We start from the raw sequence: 13,716 nt of genomic DNA, 5'->3' as shown, positions 1-13,716 counted from the left end.
CCCAAATAGAAAATAAAAGTTATCAAATAAACGTGTCCTATTCTGTGTCCTCCTGAAACATTGGTGTCTCATATTTTAGGACAGTCAATGCAATTTGGGAAAGAAATCAATTAAATCTGTGTGTGTGAGAGAGAAAGGAAATATTCAGACGTAATTCCTTTGTAATTGTCAACATTTGAATAAGTAACTGTAATTTAACTACACAGATTACCGTTACATGTAACTACAGTAGGCAACATTTGAAGTGGATCAAAACCTTTCATCAAAGTTGTCCTAAAACCAAAACAATACTCGTTTTTCTTAGGACAACTTTTTTGATCCACTTCAAATGTTTACTACTACAACACTGCTGATCATAATAGAATCTGTATAGTTTGGGATTAAGAACAACAGAAAAAAGCTTCTGGTTGTTGGTTTACATGTATGAAATTTAATCTTTATTCAATACTCTTATTATATTATTTAAATACATTTTCGTAATCCCAGGTCAGCTAGTCAATAGCTACACACACCACAGTCAGCACTCTGAATAGTACAATTGTTGAGAGCTGCATGGCGCTAGTAAATAAAGCAGACATTTTAATCAACATCCAACACACTGATCAAAATCAGCCTTTCGTATATTCTTGGTGGCATCAAAATTCAAACTTTCCAACTAACAACAAGTCACTATAAGATCACAGATGCACTTTTTAATATTAATAAGGCGAAATGACTCATCTCAAAAAATACATTTTAAAAACTGCATTCGCGCGTTTCCAGAAAGTCGATGCTTTTGTACTCGATTATACGGCCTGGAGTTCAAGGGTTACTCGTGAACAGCGCTGTGGAAGTAGACGGTTCTAAAAATCAACTGTTTATTTACAATGTTTATCTTTATCTTTACCGATTTGCTCTCAGTCGATATTAAAATCTGTTTACCCAGTTAATAAACCTGCATACGTTTTCGTTAATCTTTCTTTTTACGTCTAGAATTCACAACGTTACCCGACCAACGGCAAACTGATAAGTTGTTAGCCTTTCAGACTCCTTTTAGTTTTCTGATTAGGTGTTATAAAGAGAAGAGTTTCAACTGCTGGTAAAAAAATAAACAGAATATACAACCAAAATGCAGGAATTAATCGCGAATGTCGATCATCTCAAGTTTGATCTCGAAATTGCTGTAGAACAACAATTAGGCGCTCAGCCACTGCCATTTCCAGGAATGGATAGTAAGTTCATATGTGTATTGATGAGTATTTGTTTTAAATGATCAGTTACTATAGTGTTTATTATTTATTATATATATAAATACACAAAATTAATTGTTAGTTAAGCATTATTTAAAACAGAAGACTTAATAATGACACAAAATGTTATTTTTCAGAATCTGGCGCAGCTGTTTGCGAGTTCTTCATGAGAGCTGCCTGTATGAAAGGCATGTGTTACAAAAACTTTAAAGATTTTTTATGTGTAAATCAGATTTATTGCATTGATCAGACTCTAAAGCTTTCTCTTTTGACAGGTGGAATGTGTCCTTTCAGACACATCAGTGGAGAAAAGACTGTGGTGTGCAAGCACTGGCTTAGAGGTTTATGCAAAAAAGGAGACCAATGTGAATTTTTACACGAGTATGATATGACAAAGATGCCTGAATGTTATTTCTACTCTAAATTTGGTTAGTATCTATCTATCTATCTATCTATCTATCTATCTATCTATCTATCTATCTATCTATCTATCTATCTATCTTTCTAGAGTTCTCTATGTGTGTTAGTAGTTTTAATAATTTATTTTTGTTTTGCAGGGGAGTGCAGTAATAAAGAGTGTCCATTTTTGCACATTGACCCAGAATCTAAGATTAAAGATTGCCCATGGTATGATAGAGGGTTTTGTAAGCATGGTAAGTCTTTTGCAGTGATTTTCTGGTATTTGCATTAACACAAATTGGAAGTATTGCATTTAAGTATTTTACAGGTTACAGATATTTTAAAATTAATTGTAATAGGGAGCTTATTTTTTTCCCCTCACATTCCCTTTTAGGTCCAGATTGCAGGCACAGACACACAAGAAGAGTTATCTGTGTAAACTACCTTGTTGGTTTCTGCCCGGAGGGCAAGTCGTGCAAATTTATGCAGTGAGTATCTTTGATTGAAGTTTATGTTTGTACAGTTGAAGTCAAAAGCTTACATACACCTTGCAGAATGTTATTTTTATTTAGTACTGACCTGAATAAGATATTTAACTTAAAATACTTTAAACATATAGTCCACAAGATAAAATAACTCATATGCAACTATTACAGAAGGTTCAAACACTCACTGATGCTTCAGAAGGAAACACGGTGCATTGAGAGGTGGGGGGTAAAAACTTTTGGAATGTGAAGATCAAGATAAATTTAACTTATTTTGTCTTCTGAGAACATGTAAGTATCTTCTGTAGCTTCTGAAGGGCAGTATTAAATGAAAATTATGTATTTAGGCAAAATAAGAAACATTTACACATCCTCATTCCATTCAAAAGTTTTCACCCCTGGCTCTAAATGCATGGTTCTTCCTTTTGAAGCACCTGTGAGCGTTTGAACCTTCAGTTGTGTCAAAATCATACAATTTCACAAATTTGGCAAAAACCAAAGAATTTGTGGGACCTGAAAGATTTTTCTGAAGAACAGCAGGCAGTTTAACTGTTCAGGACAAACAAGGGACTCATAAACAACTATCTCTAAACCAAAAAAAAAAAAAAAAGCTGTGGATCATTCAGGTAACAACACAACAGTATTAAAAATCAAGCGTATGTAAACTTTGGAACCGGGTCCTTTTTATAAATGCAACATTTTCTCTTGTGGCCTAAATGTAAATGTATTTTATGTGAAATATCTTATTCAGGTCAGTATTAAATAAAAAAAATAACAAAATATGTGTGATTTAAATAAACATTTTTAATTTGTAATTCCTAGCCCAAGATTTGAACTCCCTATGGGTGCGACTGAACAGCCACCATTACCACAACAGGCACAGTCTCAGCAAAAGGTTTGTGGATTTTTTTTTTTTTTTTTCAAAACATATTTGATTTTTACCTTGATACTAATGTTTCATCTTCATTTCAATCTCCAGCAGCAAAACCCGCAGCCCATAAACAGGTCATCACAGTCGCTCATCCAGTTAACCAACACCAATATTAACAACAACCAGAGAATGCCAAATGCTGTTGGGATAGTGCACTCTAACAACAACATGGGTGGACCTCGCGGTCCTCGTCCACTGGATCAAGTTACGTGTTACAAGGTGGGACGGCATTCGAATTTTATGCATACAATTTTTCTGACATGCCTTCAAATGTACAATCATATTCACTATCTGTTTTTTTGTTTCTAGTGTGGTGAGAAGGGCCATTACGCAAACAAATGTACAAAAGGACACCTGGCGTTTTTGAGTGGACAGTAAAGTTTTCTACAAAAAGGATCTCCAATAAATGTGACTATACCTTGCAAAGTGAGATATTTCATTTCTGGTACATTAAAGAAATAGTTCACCCAAAAATAAAAAAATGCACTTAAAATTTACTCACCCCTCAGGCCACTAAAGATGTAGATGAGTGTTTGTTTTCATCAGAACAGATGTGGAGAAATTTAGCATTACATCACTTGCTCACCAATGGATCCTCTGCAGTAAATGGGTGCCGTCAGAATGAGAGCCCTAACAACTATTAAAAACATCGAATAATCCATCAATTAACATGTTGTGAAGTGAAAAGCTGTGTGTTTTCAAAAAACAAATCTATCATTGAGGCATTTTAACTTTGGCCAAAATATAAGTCCAAAAACCACCAACATATCTGCTTATATCTTTTTTGGGCTCTTAAGAGTTACGGTATGTGGATCTTTTTTTTTTATCAGCTGTTCGGACTCTCATTCTAACCATTTGGTGAGCAAGTGATTTTAATATTAAATTTTAAAAGAAGAAACAAACTCATCTACATCTTGGATGGCCTGAGGGTCAGTACATTTTATTTTTGTGGTGAACCATTTCTTTAACACTTCACTGCAAAGGCTATAGTTGAGGGACATAAATGTGGCTCTACCTCACTGTCCATGTGCCAAGTGCATCTCAGTTAGTACATATTGAAAACGTATAATGATCAGTAACTGTTTTCATATAGTTTTTTGTTTTTCTTTCACATTAACCTTACAGTCTTTTGTATTGGAGCAACAAGCATCTTGATTCCTTAAACTTTAAAGCATTGCTGAAATTAAAGGAAAATATATTAAATGTTGAGAGAATATTGTCAATTAGCAACCAAGATTATCCAAAATTGGAGGCAGAAAATACATCACTTTGTAGTCTATCAAGATGCTTGTTTATAGTAAATAAAACTGATTGTTGGGTTGTTCTTATTACAATAAATATTACTGGATTTATGTAACCATTATCTTGAAAGTGATTTATCTATATTTTCTAAATATTACAAGTAGCACGTATCAGCTATTCATGGGGTTTTAGCTTTTAAATGGTCCTTTTTGACTGAATAAAGATTCCCCTTATTTGCTTGTATTCTGGGCTGCAGTGTGACTGACCACCTTGGTTGCTGACTACTGAATCCATTTTAAAACACATGAAACCACCCAAAAATGAAAATTTTGTCATTGATTACTCGCCCTCATATCGTTCCAAACCTGTTACTTCTCTGAGTCTTCAACACTTCAGCTTTGTTGCCTTCTATGGAGGGTCAAAATTCTTTAAGATTTCATCCAAAAAAAAAAAAAAAAAATCTTAATTTGTGTTCTAAAGATGAATGAAGATGTTATGGGTTTAGAACGACAGATGTGTGAGTAATTAATGACAGAATTTTCATTTTTGGGTGAACTATCCCTTAAAGTCATGGCACACAAAAACACAAAGTGTATTAAACCCCAGTCAATGTAATACATTTAATTCATTACAAGAAATGTGAATAATAGTCATCAAGCTCTTTTGCATACAGCCAACATTTTGTATACTTTCAATAAAGAGTCCAAATTAAATAAATGTAATTTTATTCTTGGTCACAACAGTCACAAACAGAGAAAGCCGGGAGGTGTGATGATCACACTGCTGCAGACAAAGATTTGAGTAGCCTGGTGGTCTAGTGGGTTTTCAGTGGTACTTCCTCCACCTGTCGTGCTCTGTTGAGGGACAAGAAAACACTTCAGCAGTGACACTAATTTTAGACAACAGTACAACAGTGAAGGACAAGCTACTACCACATTTTTTTAATACATTTACGTTGTACTTACTGATGTGATCGTATTCCCAGAGGTAGCTCAGCGCAACATAACCAACAAGGAACATGGCAACTCCACCAATGCCACCTTTCCTCACATTGATGTATTTGTTGTAATATCTGTCATATCCTGAAAAAAAGTTTCAATTGAGGAAAAGATTATACAACAGCTAAAATAAAAACAGAAACTATTACAATACCGATCAAACATGTTTTTCTAATATTAAAGGAATTCACTTCCAGAATTAAAATTTCCTTATAATTTACTCACCCTCAATGAAGATATTCATGCCTTTCTTTATTCAATCAAAAAAATTGAGATTTTTGAGGAAAACATTTCAGGATTTTTCTGCATATAATGGACTTCAATGGGGATCAACGGGTTGAAGGTCCAAATTGCAGTCTCAGTGCAGCTGCAAAGGGCTCTACACAATCTCAGCCGAGGAATAAGGGACTTATCAAGCTAAATGATCTGTCATTTTCTAAAAAAAAACAAAAAAAAAACCTTTTTTTTTAAGCATGAATGCTGGTATTGCACTTGCTTGAACTCTTGCATATTATAATCACGCATGCATGACGTAAGCCGAAATATCAGCCTAGTTTGTACAAAGCAAACGTGCAAAGAAAGTCAAATTCCCTTTACAAAAAAAAAAAAAAAAAACTAAATGATGTGGTGTGATTTTGAAGTTGGAGAACATTAGATTAAGTTTAACTAACCGCACGTAACTTTGAAGATGTGATGTGAAGACACGCATGAGCATCTAAAAGCTAGTGCAAGGTTAGTATTTGTGGTTAAAAACTATATACATTTTTATTTTTTAATTAAATAACTGATCGCTTTACTAGATAAGAACCTTATTCTTCAGCTGGGATTGTGTAGAGTTGGTTGAAGCTGCATTGAAGTCCACTATGTGGAGAAAAATCCTAGAATATTTTCATTAAAAACCTTAATTTCTTTTCGACTGAAGAAAGAAAGACATCTTGACGATATGGGGGGGTGAGTAAATGATCAAGAAATTTTCATTCTGGAAGTGAACTTCTCCTTTAAATACACTGGTCGTTACCTCCACGAACACTACCAAGAAGTCCGTTTGGGGTGAAGTCTCTTGTTCCGAGCCATGCCGGCAGCTGTCCGAGCTTGACGTCCATAAGCTTCTTTTGAGCCAGGGCAACTAGGAGAAAAAAAAAAAGCATTAAATAAACAGTTATAAAAACAGACAATTCACTGGGGTTTATTTGATAATCTCAGTAAGCCAGTTCTCATGTGCATACAAATAAACCAAGCTAACTAATTGTGAGCCTAGAAAAATCCAGTTTTAAGTAGCACGGGTATATGTGATTAGTAATATGTTTAGCTAAGAACTTAATTTGGCCACCTTATAGAAGATTTTTTTACAATATTTAGATTTTTTTTGCACCCTCAGATTCCAGAATTTTCAAATAGTTGTATCATAGCCAAATATTATCCTATCAAAACAAACCATACAACAATCAATCGAAAGCTTATTCAGCTTTCAGATGATGTATAAATCTTAATTAAAAAAAAAAAAAAAAAAAAAAAATGGAACCCTTAAAAAAAAAATAGCTGTTTGCATTGATTAGAATGCTAAAGAATGTCACACTTCAGTCTGACATTGAAGCTTTGGCAAAATGCACTTGTTTCAAATCAGTCCAAACAGACACAAAATGCACTGTGGTATTATGTCTGTTTGCTTTTGACATATATTAGAATAATGTCAATACTACGATGCTATAAAAGTCATTACTCTTGAATGGAAGCTGTCAGGCAGTACGTTCACTACAGTGTAGTTATGAATTATGATTTGTGTCGTTAACTAACCAGTATGGTTCACAAACGAATCTCACACAAAACACTACTAAAAAAATTAGCATGTCCTGAATATTATATTTAGTTATTAATGTAATCGGAAAGCCGGTGCGGCCAATGTTACTGAAAGTCCTTGACATGACTCGCGTCTGCCTGCATTGAGGCCTATAGCGGCACAACGTATGAACGACATAACAAACATTCACTACATTCAAGTCTTCAGTCACACAGATAAATAAAAGAGTGCAATTTATGTAAAGAATTCTGATCCAACAGTGAAATATATTCAACTTAGCATGTCCCATTCAGCCATACCTGGTTTGTCCGCCATCTTGCTCTGAACTTCAAGATGATGGCTGCAGCGGGGTACGCTGGGAGTGAAATGGAGTGACGTCAACGAGCAAAGCGTGGGGCGGGGTTTATAAATCACGTGACTGATGGACAGAAGCGCGTCCTCTGCATAGAAATAATCACACTCCCTTGTCATTGCTATGGAAATACATGCTGTTTGGCTTTAATTTCAACGTAAAGAAACCGAAAAACAATGTTTGTTATCTGTTTATAGCAAAGCAAAGTTCTATACAGGCCTATAGTTTCATACAATTCAAAGACGCTAATACTAATACGTTTTCGGGCTTTTGGTAATAATTAAAATAAAGTAAAAACAACATCTGTATCTAAAACACACCCAATTTATTAATATTATTTGTTTATTACTATTATTAAAATTTGATCTTTTTGATTGTATACGCTGGTTCCACTGGAGGGAGACATTTACTGCATTTACAGACTTGAAACAGGATGAAACGCATCAAAACACATGTACTGCATCTTTCTGGTGGTAAAGCATGTTCTTTGTGGTAAGTAGAATAAATGTATAAAAATACGGACATTTATAATGTGAACATTGGTATTTACATGTTTAAGAAGTTAATCCTGTTTGTTTTGTTTTAGTTTAGCTACGGAGAAAATTACTTTGTGTGTGTGTGTGTGTGTGTGTGTGTGTGTGTGTGTGTGTGTGTGTGTGTGTGTGTGTGTGTGTGTGTGTGTGTACCTGGTATTCATCACGTTGTGGGGACCAAATGTCCCCACAAGGATATGAATACCAGTAGATTTTGACCTTGTGGGGACATTTCTCAGGTCCCCATGAGGAAACAGGCTTATAAATCATGCACAATGAGTTTTTTTGAGGAAGTAAAAGTGTACACAATCTCCTGTGAGGGCTAGGTTTAGGTGTAGGGTAGGTGTAGGGCGATAGAAAGTACGGTTTGTACAGTATAAAAACCATTACGCCTATGGAATGTCCCCATAAAACATGTAAACCCAACATGTGTGTGTGTGTGTGTGTGTGTGTGTGTGTGTGTGTGTGTGTGTGTGTGTGTGTGTGTGTGTGTGTGTTAAAACATCACTTTCTCTGAGCAACAGACTATTGTCATCAAATTCATTGTTGCAAAACTGTGAAACCGTTTTAGGGATGTTTATTAACCAGTGCCTTTAATTGTGTGCCAAACTCTGTCATTTATCATAAGATTCATTTTGCTGCATTACAGAGTGTGATGATTCAGCTTTTGGACTTGTGTTGCTGTCAGGACTATTTTTTACTTAAGTTTTCAAAGCCATACAGTGCAAGTGACAAAAGCAGCATCAGTTTTTACAGGCTCTTTCCTTAATTAAAGGTCCAGAGTAAACCTTATTCCAAGTCCTTCTTACCGCACATTGCATTTAGGTGCACTTAGATATTTCCATATGGCTTAAAACCAAAATATGTCTGGGCAACTGAAAGCCTTTGAGTGGATAGGTAGATCTTAGATTATGTGTTTACGGTGTATGTACTATAAACTGTAAATATTCTATACAACATTGATTTTTTTTTCTCATGACATTGTGTAAATGGAGTCTATGTAAGCAAAATGACTATATAGAGTTGTTATTGAGAGACCCCTGTTGAAAAAAACAGCATATGCTGGTTAGGTAGGTTTTGATGCTGGGATGCGTTTATGCTGGTCCTTAGCTGGTCATGTGCTGGTCCCTCCTGCTCAGGACTAGCATAAACCAACTAAGGACCAATATAAACCATCTTACACCCAGCATAAACCAGCTAAGGACCTGCTAAAACCAGCATCAAAACCTTCCTAACCAGCATATGCTGTTTTTTCAACAGGGACCGCAGTACTTTACAACTACAAGCATTTCTAATCCAGAACTTTATTTAAAAAATGCATCTATAACAGATTAGTGGCATAATAAAAGTGATAATGTCAATATATAAAGTAATGTTTTTGAGTTCTATGATTTTTTAAATAATACAGCTATGTCTTAATTATTCAACCCCCTATTCAACATTGCTGTTTTTTATTCACTTATTTTTATGGTGTGGAACAAAATTGTCTTAAAACACAATTAACCCTTTGGAAACTCTATTAGAAAACAGAATTAGCTTGAGCTGTTACACATTCATACATGAAGTACCAAGAAATGTGCTGAGTAGCTAATATGACAGTCACCAGAGCCCTCACAAAAGCTATAGAGAAGCTATAGAGAAGAAATAATAGTTTAAAAAGTCTAAGTCTATGTTAAGATTTCCGAGACATTAAAGGTTCCTTGAGACACAGCTGGCAGCCTTATTCATTAGCTTCAAATGTGTACCAGAAAACATTTGAGTGTGTTGAAGAAAATGCACCATATCAAAAAATGTTTAATCAGAACAACTGAGCCAGAAAAAAAATGCAATGTACAGCCAAAGACTTTCAAGATGACCCCATGAAAGGTGGAAACACATTTCAATGCAGAGTATGAGATGAACACAAGACAAACATGGCTTTCATGTTGTGACATCTTGCCGAATAGCACTCTTGACCAAGGAGAATATGAAACACTAACTTGAACATGCTAAAATTCATTTGGATAGACTTGTGGAATTCTGGAAGAATATTATTTAGAGTGATGTGATCAAACTGGAACTTTTTGGACCTATGGATCAGTGGGATGTCTGGTGCAAAGAAGGCAAACACTATCTCCATAGTCAGACATTGAGGTGGACCAGTCCTGATATGGGGTTGTTTTACTGTAGCATGAAGTGGAAATCATGACTTTACGAAGGACATCATGGATTCTTTGAAGTATCAGGCCATTTTGGCAAGAATTGCGAAGCCTTTGGTGCAAAGACAGAAGCTAATGATCAATGGACATTCCAAATCTACATATGCTTGGTTCAGGGATCAGTTATACAATTTTTGTGAGTGGCCTGTTCAATCCCCAGATTTAATTCCTCATTGAAAATATTTGGTTGAATTTAATTAAAGCAGTGGCAAAGTGAAAACCAAAGATTATCAGTGATTTGAAAGCTCTTTAGGTGAGGAATGGGCCAAAACGCTTAAAAATAAAGGCGCTTCATAATGCCATAGAAGTATGCGGAGTAATATCACGCAGCACCTGAAATTAGTTCCCAACTAGGTTAGCATTTCCACATGTGCTGCGTGATATTACTGCGCCTGCTTCGGCCATGTTACAGCAGCAAACGTCCTTGACTATTACGCCGGAATGGGAGTGTAGATCCTAATCTTATCAGCCTAAAAAATCGCAGCTTTGCATTTCCGCGTTTTAGTACACGATATAACTACTGAAGAGTCAAGTTTTAAATAGGACAAATATCGAAACTCGTTGGTCATTGTGATGCTATTGGTCTATTAGGATTCAATGATCTATGCTAAGCTATGCTAAAAGTGATATCGCCAGAACAGGAGAACGGTATCCTGGAAATCCAGAGGTCTCGCGAGAGCACAATTTGAACCAATCAAATCGGTGTATCTGATGTAGGCGGGCCAGAGGCGAGCTAAGCTGATGATGACTGACAGCGCTGCGACGTCCAAACAGTGTTGCCAGACGTACGATAATTATCGTATTTGTACCATAATTTTGACCTCTGTACGATGTAAGATCAATAATACCACAATGTAGGATACTTTCTGAATTTTGTGACACCATGGTCGTTGTAATTATAGAGCTTCTATTCTCAAAGATGTAGTTGTGTGGATCCTACATCTACCTTCATGATTGTGAGGAGACGTGAACGTGGTGTTACGCATCCAATCTTACGTCTTCTCAACCAATCATCGTGGAGAATGGCTCTCTCTCACGAGCAAGTTAACGTTCCTGTCGCACTTAGGTCAGTTGTTTCAAAACTGAGGTTGTTAGTTTAACAATAAAGTATAGAAATTGAGTGCTGAAAAGGATAAATAGCTGTAACATCTAGATAAATAGCTGTATTTTGAATGTTTGACTCGGGTAAGATAATTAGTTTTTATCATTACAATAAGGTATAGAAAATGAGCGCTGAAATGGATAAATGGCTGTAACATCTAGATAAATAGCCTATCTTTATTTTGAACGTTTGACTCAAATACGATAATTTTCTCCCAAATACGATAATTTTGAGCTTCTGGTACGATACTTGGACATTTCCAATCTGGCAACACTGCGTCCGAATCATATAGTAAACTTTGAAAGATCGCTGTCGCTACAGATGAACAACAAGTTGTTTGAAACGGCTTTGGCCGCTACAATGAATGAGTTAGACTTGGCTTTCCATATAAAAGAGGAACAGAAAACCGAAAACTCGAATCGTTCCTTTGCAAGAAGGACGTTTTTGCTGTTTTGCCGACTGGATACGGCAATAGTTTATTCTATCAGTTCACGAGTTCACGCTTACATATAATTAGCCGGAGAAATGCATGTTTGGCGTGCTGTCCGGTGAAGGGCTCCGAGCTCGGGAGTGGCCCGAACCCAGAGTACGTTACCCCCCAATAGGAGTAGTGAGAACTCGGAGTGATGAGATGGGGTGGTGGAGGTTTACTGATAAACCATCGAGTGAATTGAGGTGAGTCAGCTGTATTTAAAACTATGGCGCTGATTGACTTGTGATGTTTACGCTAGTGATGGGTCGTTCTTGAACGATTCGTTCATTTTGAACGAATCTTTAATGTGACTCGGGAAGAACGAGTCGTCTCGGGAGTGATTCGTTCAGTCGCGCATGCGCAATTGCGCAACTATGAACAAACGACTCAAACCCGAAGACTCGAGAAATGAACTAATCAATTCTGTTTCCGGCTCAGGCAGCATAGGTAAAGCGTATGGGGCTGTCAAGTGATGAACGAACGACTCAAACCTGTACAGATAGAGGTGAGGGAGCTAATCATAGACTGAAGACCCAGGTAAACAATGAATTAAACTTTATAGTTTTCTTGTTTATAGTGTAATCAACGTTTGTACAAGCAGTACATGTGTTATGGAAGTAACACGTAGCTTTTTAATTATATTTTGGTAAAATGAACGAAATGACTCGAAAAAAGATTCGTTCATTTTGCTGAACGAGACTCAAAGATCCGAGTCGGTAAAATGATCCGAACTTCCCATCACTAGTTTACGCTAAGCATCTGACGCGCTTCTCCCGAACTTTGTTAATGAAACATCATTTAGCTCTGCTGGTAGCTAAGCGTGTATTGTTGTGATTGGTCGTGGCGTTATCCAATTGCATGGAGTTAGAGTTTCAAATGCATGCGTGGTGCCGCCCCTCGAGTTAGGCAGTTTTCATTGCTCGATGCCAGACCCTTAATCTTAATAGATTAGGGTCTGGATTTTTCCAGGCTAGGAGAACGGCTGAATGGATTTCAAAATGGTAAAACTCAATTTATTAACTCAGGGGGAGTTGGAGAATGAGCCTATTTCCAAAAAAAGTGGAGTGTTCCTTTAAAGAATAAAAGATTCCGCACAAAATCTGTCTTTTTGGGACTGTATAATTTTGAACATGAATTATATTCACAAAATTTTGTTCTCTGCAGCAAAATGTATTGCACGTCAAGGGGGTTGAATAATTTTGATTGCAACTGCATATATGTGCATTTATTAGGGAGAATCATTGTAAGTCAATCAAAATGCTGGTGCAAAACTTACTATTCAGTAACATTCAAACTAAATGAGAAAGAGAAGAGGCTGTCATGGTGATCTCATTAGAATGTATGAGAGACACACAGCTGCCTGATTCACTGTGGTCGATGCATTAGACAGGAGGTCAAAGGCATAAGTGCCATTCATTACTCTGCTCTGCCATAAAAATCCCAGGCAGAATTATAATTTTGAGATTTTAATTAAGATGGTGCGGCAGTCACATCAAAGGACACATCAGTTCATAGTCTTTCAGGAGTTATCCCGCCCAGCACGCATCTACATTATATTGATTTTCATTATTCACATATCTGCTCTGATTTTCACTGGCCATATGTTTACTCTGCAAATATTATTTTTTCATTGCTGTAGGACACGTGATAGTGGGGTTGTCACATTTTATAATAATATTATTTCTAATCTGTGTTTTCAGAGAGCCAGGTTTATTAGTTCATTCGTAATGTCTGCTAACAGATGGAGGATCAGGCCAATCTTAATTCCAGACTCTAATTGAATAAGTTAATAATCCTCGTGATTAGGAAAATGATGTAATGGAAAGAATGTTATTGTTCTAACTCGTTTATCTGCCATGTGAAGGATAGAGAATATATAAATTCCATGTGTGCCGGTGGATTCCATCTTTTCTTTTTTTGAAAACAAGCAGTATACAGTTGACCTTACTGCACAAAGTACTGTATCCCACAATGCAA

At 36.2% G+C, this 13,716-nt stretch overlaps 2 protein-coding genes across 2 annotated transcripts; one reads left to right on the top strand and one right to left on the bottom strand.

Moving 5' to 3' along the window:
- Window positions 1-760: 760 nt before the first annotated feature.
- cpsf4 (cleavage and polyadenylation specific factor 4) lies at window positions 761-4,852 on the top strand. The gene is made up of 8 exons (XM_073833181.1): window positions 761-1,211; window positions 1,367-1,417; window positions 1,505-1,657; window positions 1,787-1,882; window positions 2,023-2,116; window positions 2,936-3,008; window positions 3,093-3,263; window positions 3,354-4,852. Exons 1-8 carry the CDS (start codon window positions 1,109-1,111, stop codon window positions 3,420-3,422), a joined length of 810 nt encoding a protein of 269 aa, XP_073689282.1. The 5' UTR covers window positions 761-1,108; the 3' UTR covers window positions 3,423-4,852.
- Window positions 4,853-4,994: 142 nt separating this feature from the next.
- Window positions 4,995-7,432, bottom strand: atp5mf (ATP synthase membrane subunit f). The gene is made up of 4 exons (XM_073833191.1): window positions 7,382-7,432; window positions 6,303-6,410; window positions 5,252-5,368; window positions 4,995-5,140 (listed from the first exon to the last, which is right to left on the bottom strand). Exons 1-4 carry the CDS (start codon window positions 7,395-7,397, stop codon window positions 5,112-5,114), a joined length of 270 nt encoding a protein of 89 aa, XP_073689292.1. The 5' UTR covers window positions 7,398-7,432; the 3' UTR covers window positions 4,995-5,111.
- Window positions 7,433-13,716: the final 6,284 nt, after the last annotated feature.

This window comes from Garra rufa, chromosome 1 (genome assembly GCF_049309525.1).
Source record: "Garra rufa chromosome 1, GarRuf1.0, whole genome shotgun sequence".
Classification (NCBI taxonomy): domain Eukaryota; kingdom Metazoa; phylum Chordata; class Actinopteri; order Cypriniformes; family Cyprinidae; genus Garra; species Garra rufa.
Note: the sequence above shows the minus strand (reverse complement) of the source record. Positions and strands in the feature narration are given on the sequence as shown.

Excerpts from the sequence above, each read along its gene's own strand:
- atp5mf (XM_073833191.1), bottom strand. Across the intron at positions 5,369-6,302 it reads TCTTGGTAGTGTTCGTGGAG|GATATGACAGATATTACAAC; the intron begins GTAACGACCAGT and ends ACTTTTTTTCAG. Across the intron at positions 5,141-5,251 it reads CTGGGAATACGATCACATCA|AGCACGACAGGTGGAGGAAG; the intron begins GTAAGTACAACG and ends GTCCCTCAACAG.
- cpsf4 (XM_073833181.1), top strand. The coding sequence starts at position 1,109 with ATGCAGGAATTAATCGCGAATGTCGATCATCTCAAGTTTGATCTCGAA. Across the intron at positions 1,212-1,366 it reads GCCATTTCCAGGAATGGATA|AATCTGGCGCAGCTGTTTGC; the intron begins GTAAGTTCATAT and ends GTTATTTTTCAG. Across the intron at positions 3,009-3,092 it reads AGGCACAGTCTCAGCAAAAG|CAGCAAAACCCGCAGCCCAT; the intron begins GTTTGTGGATTT and ends TTCAATCTCCAG.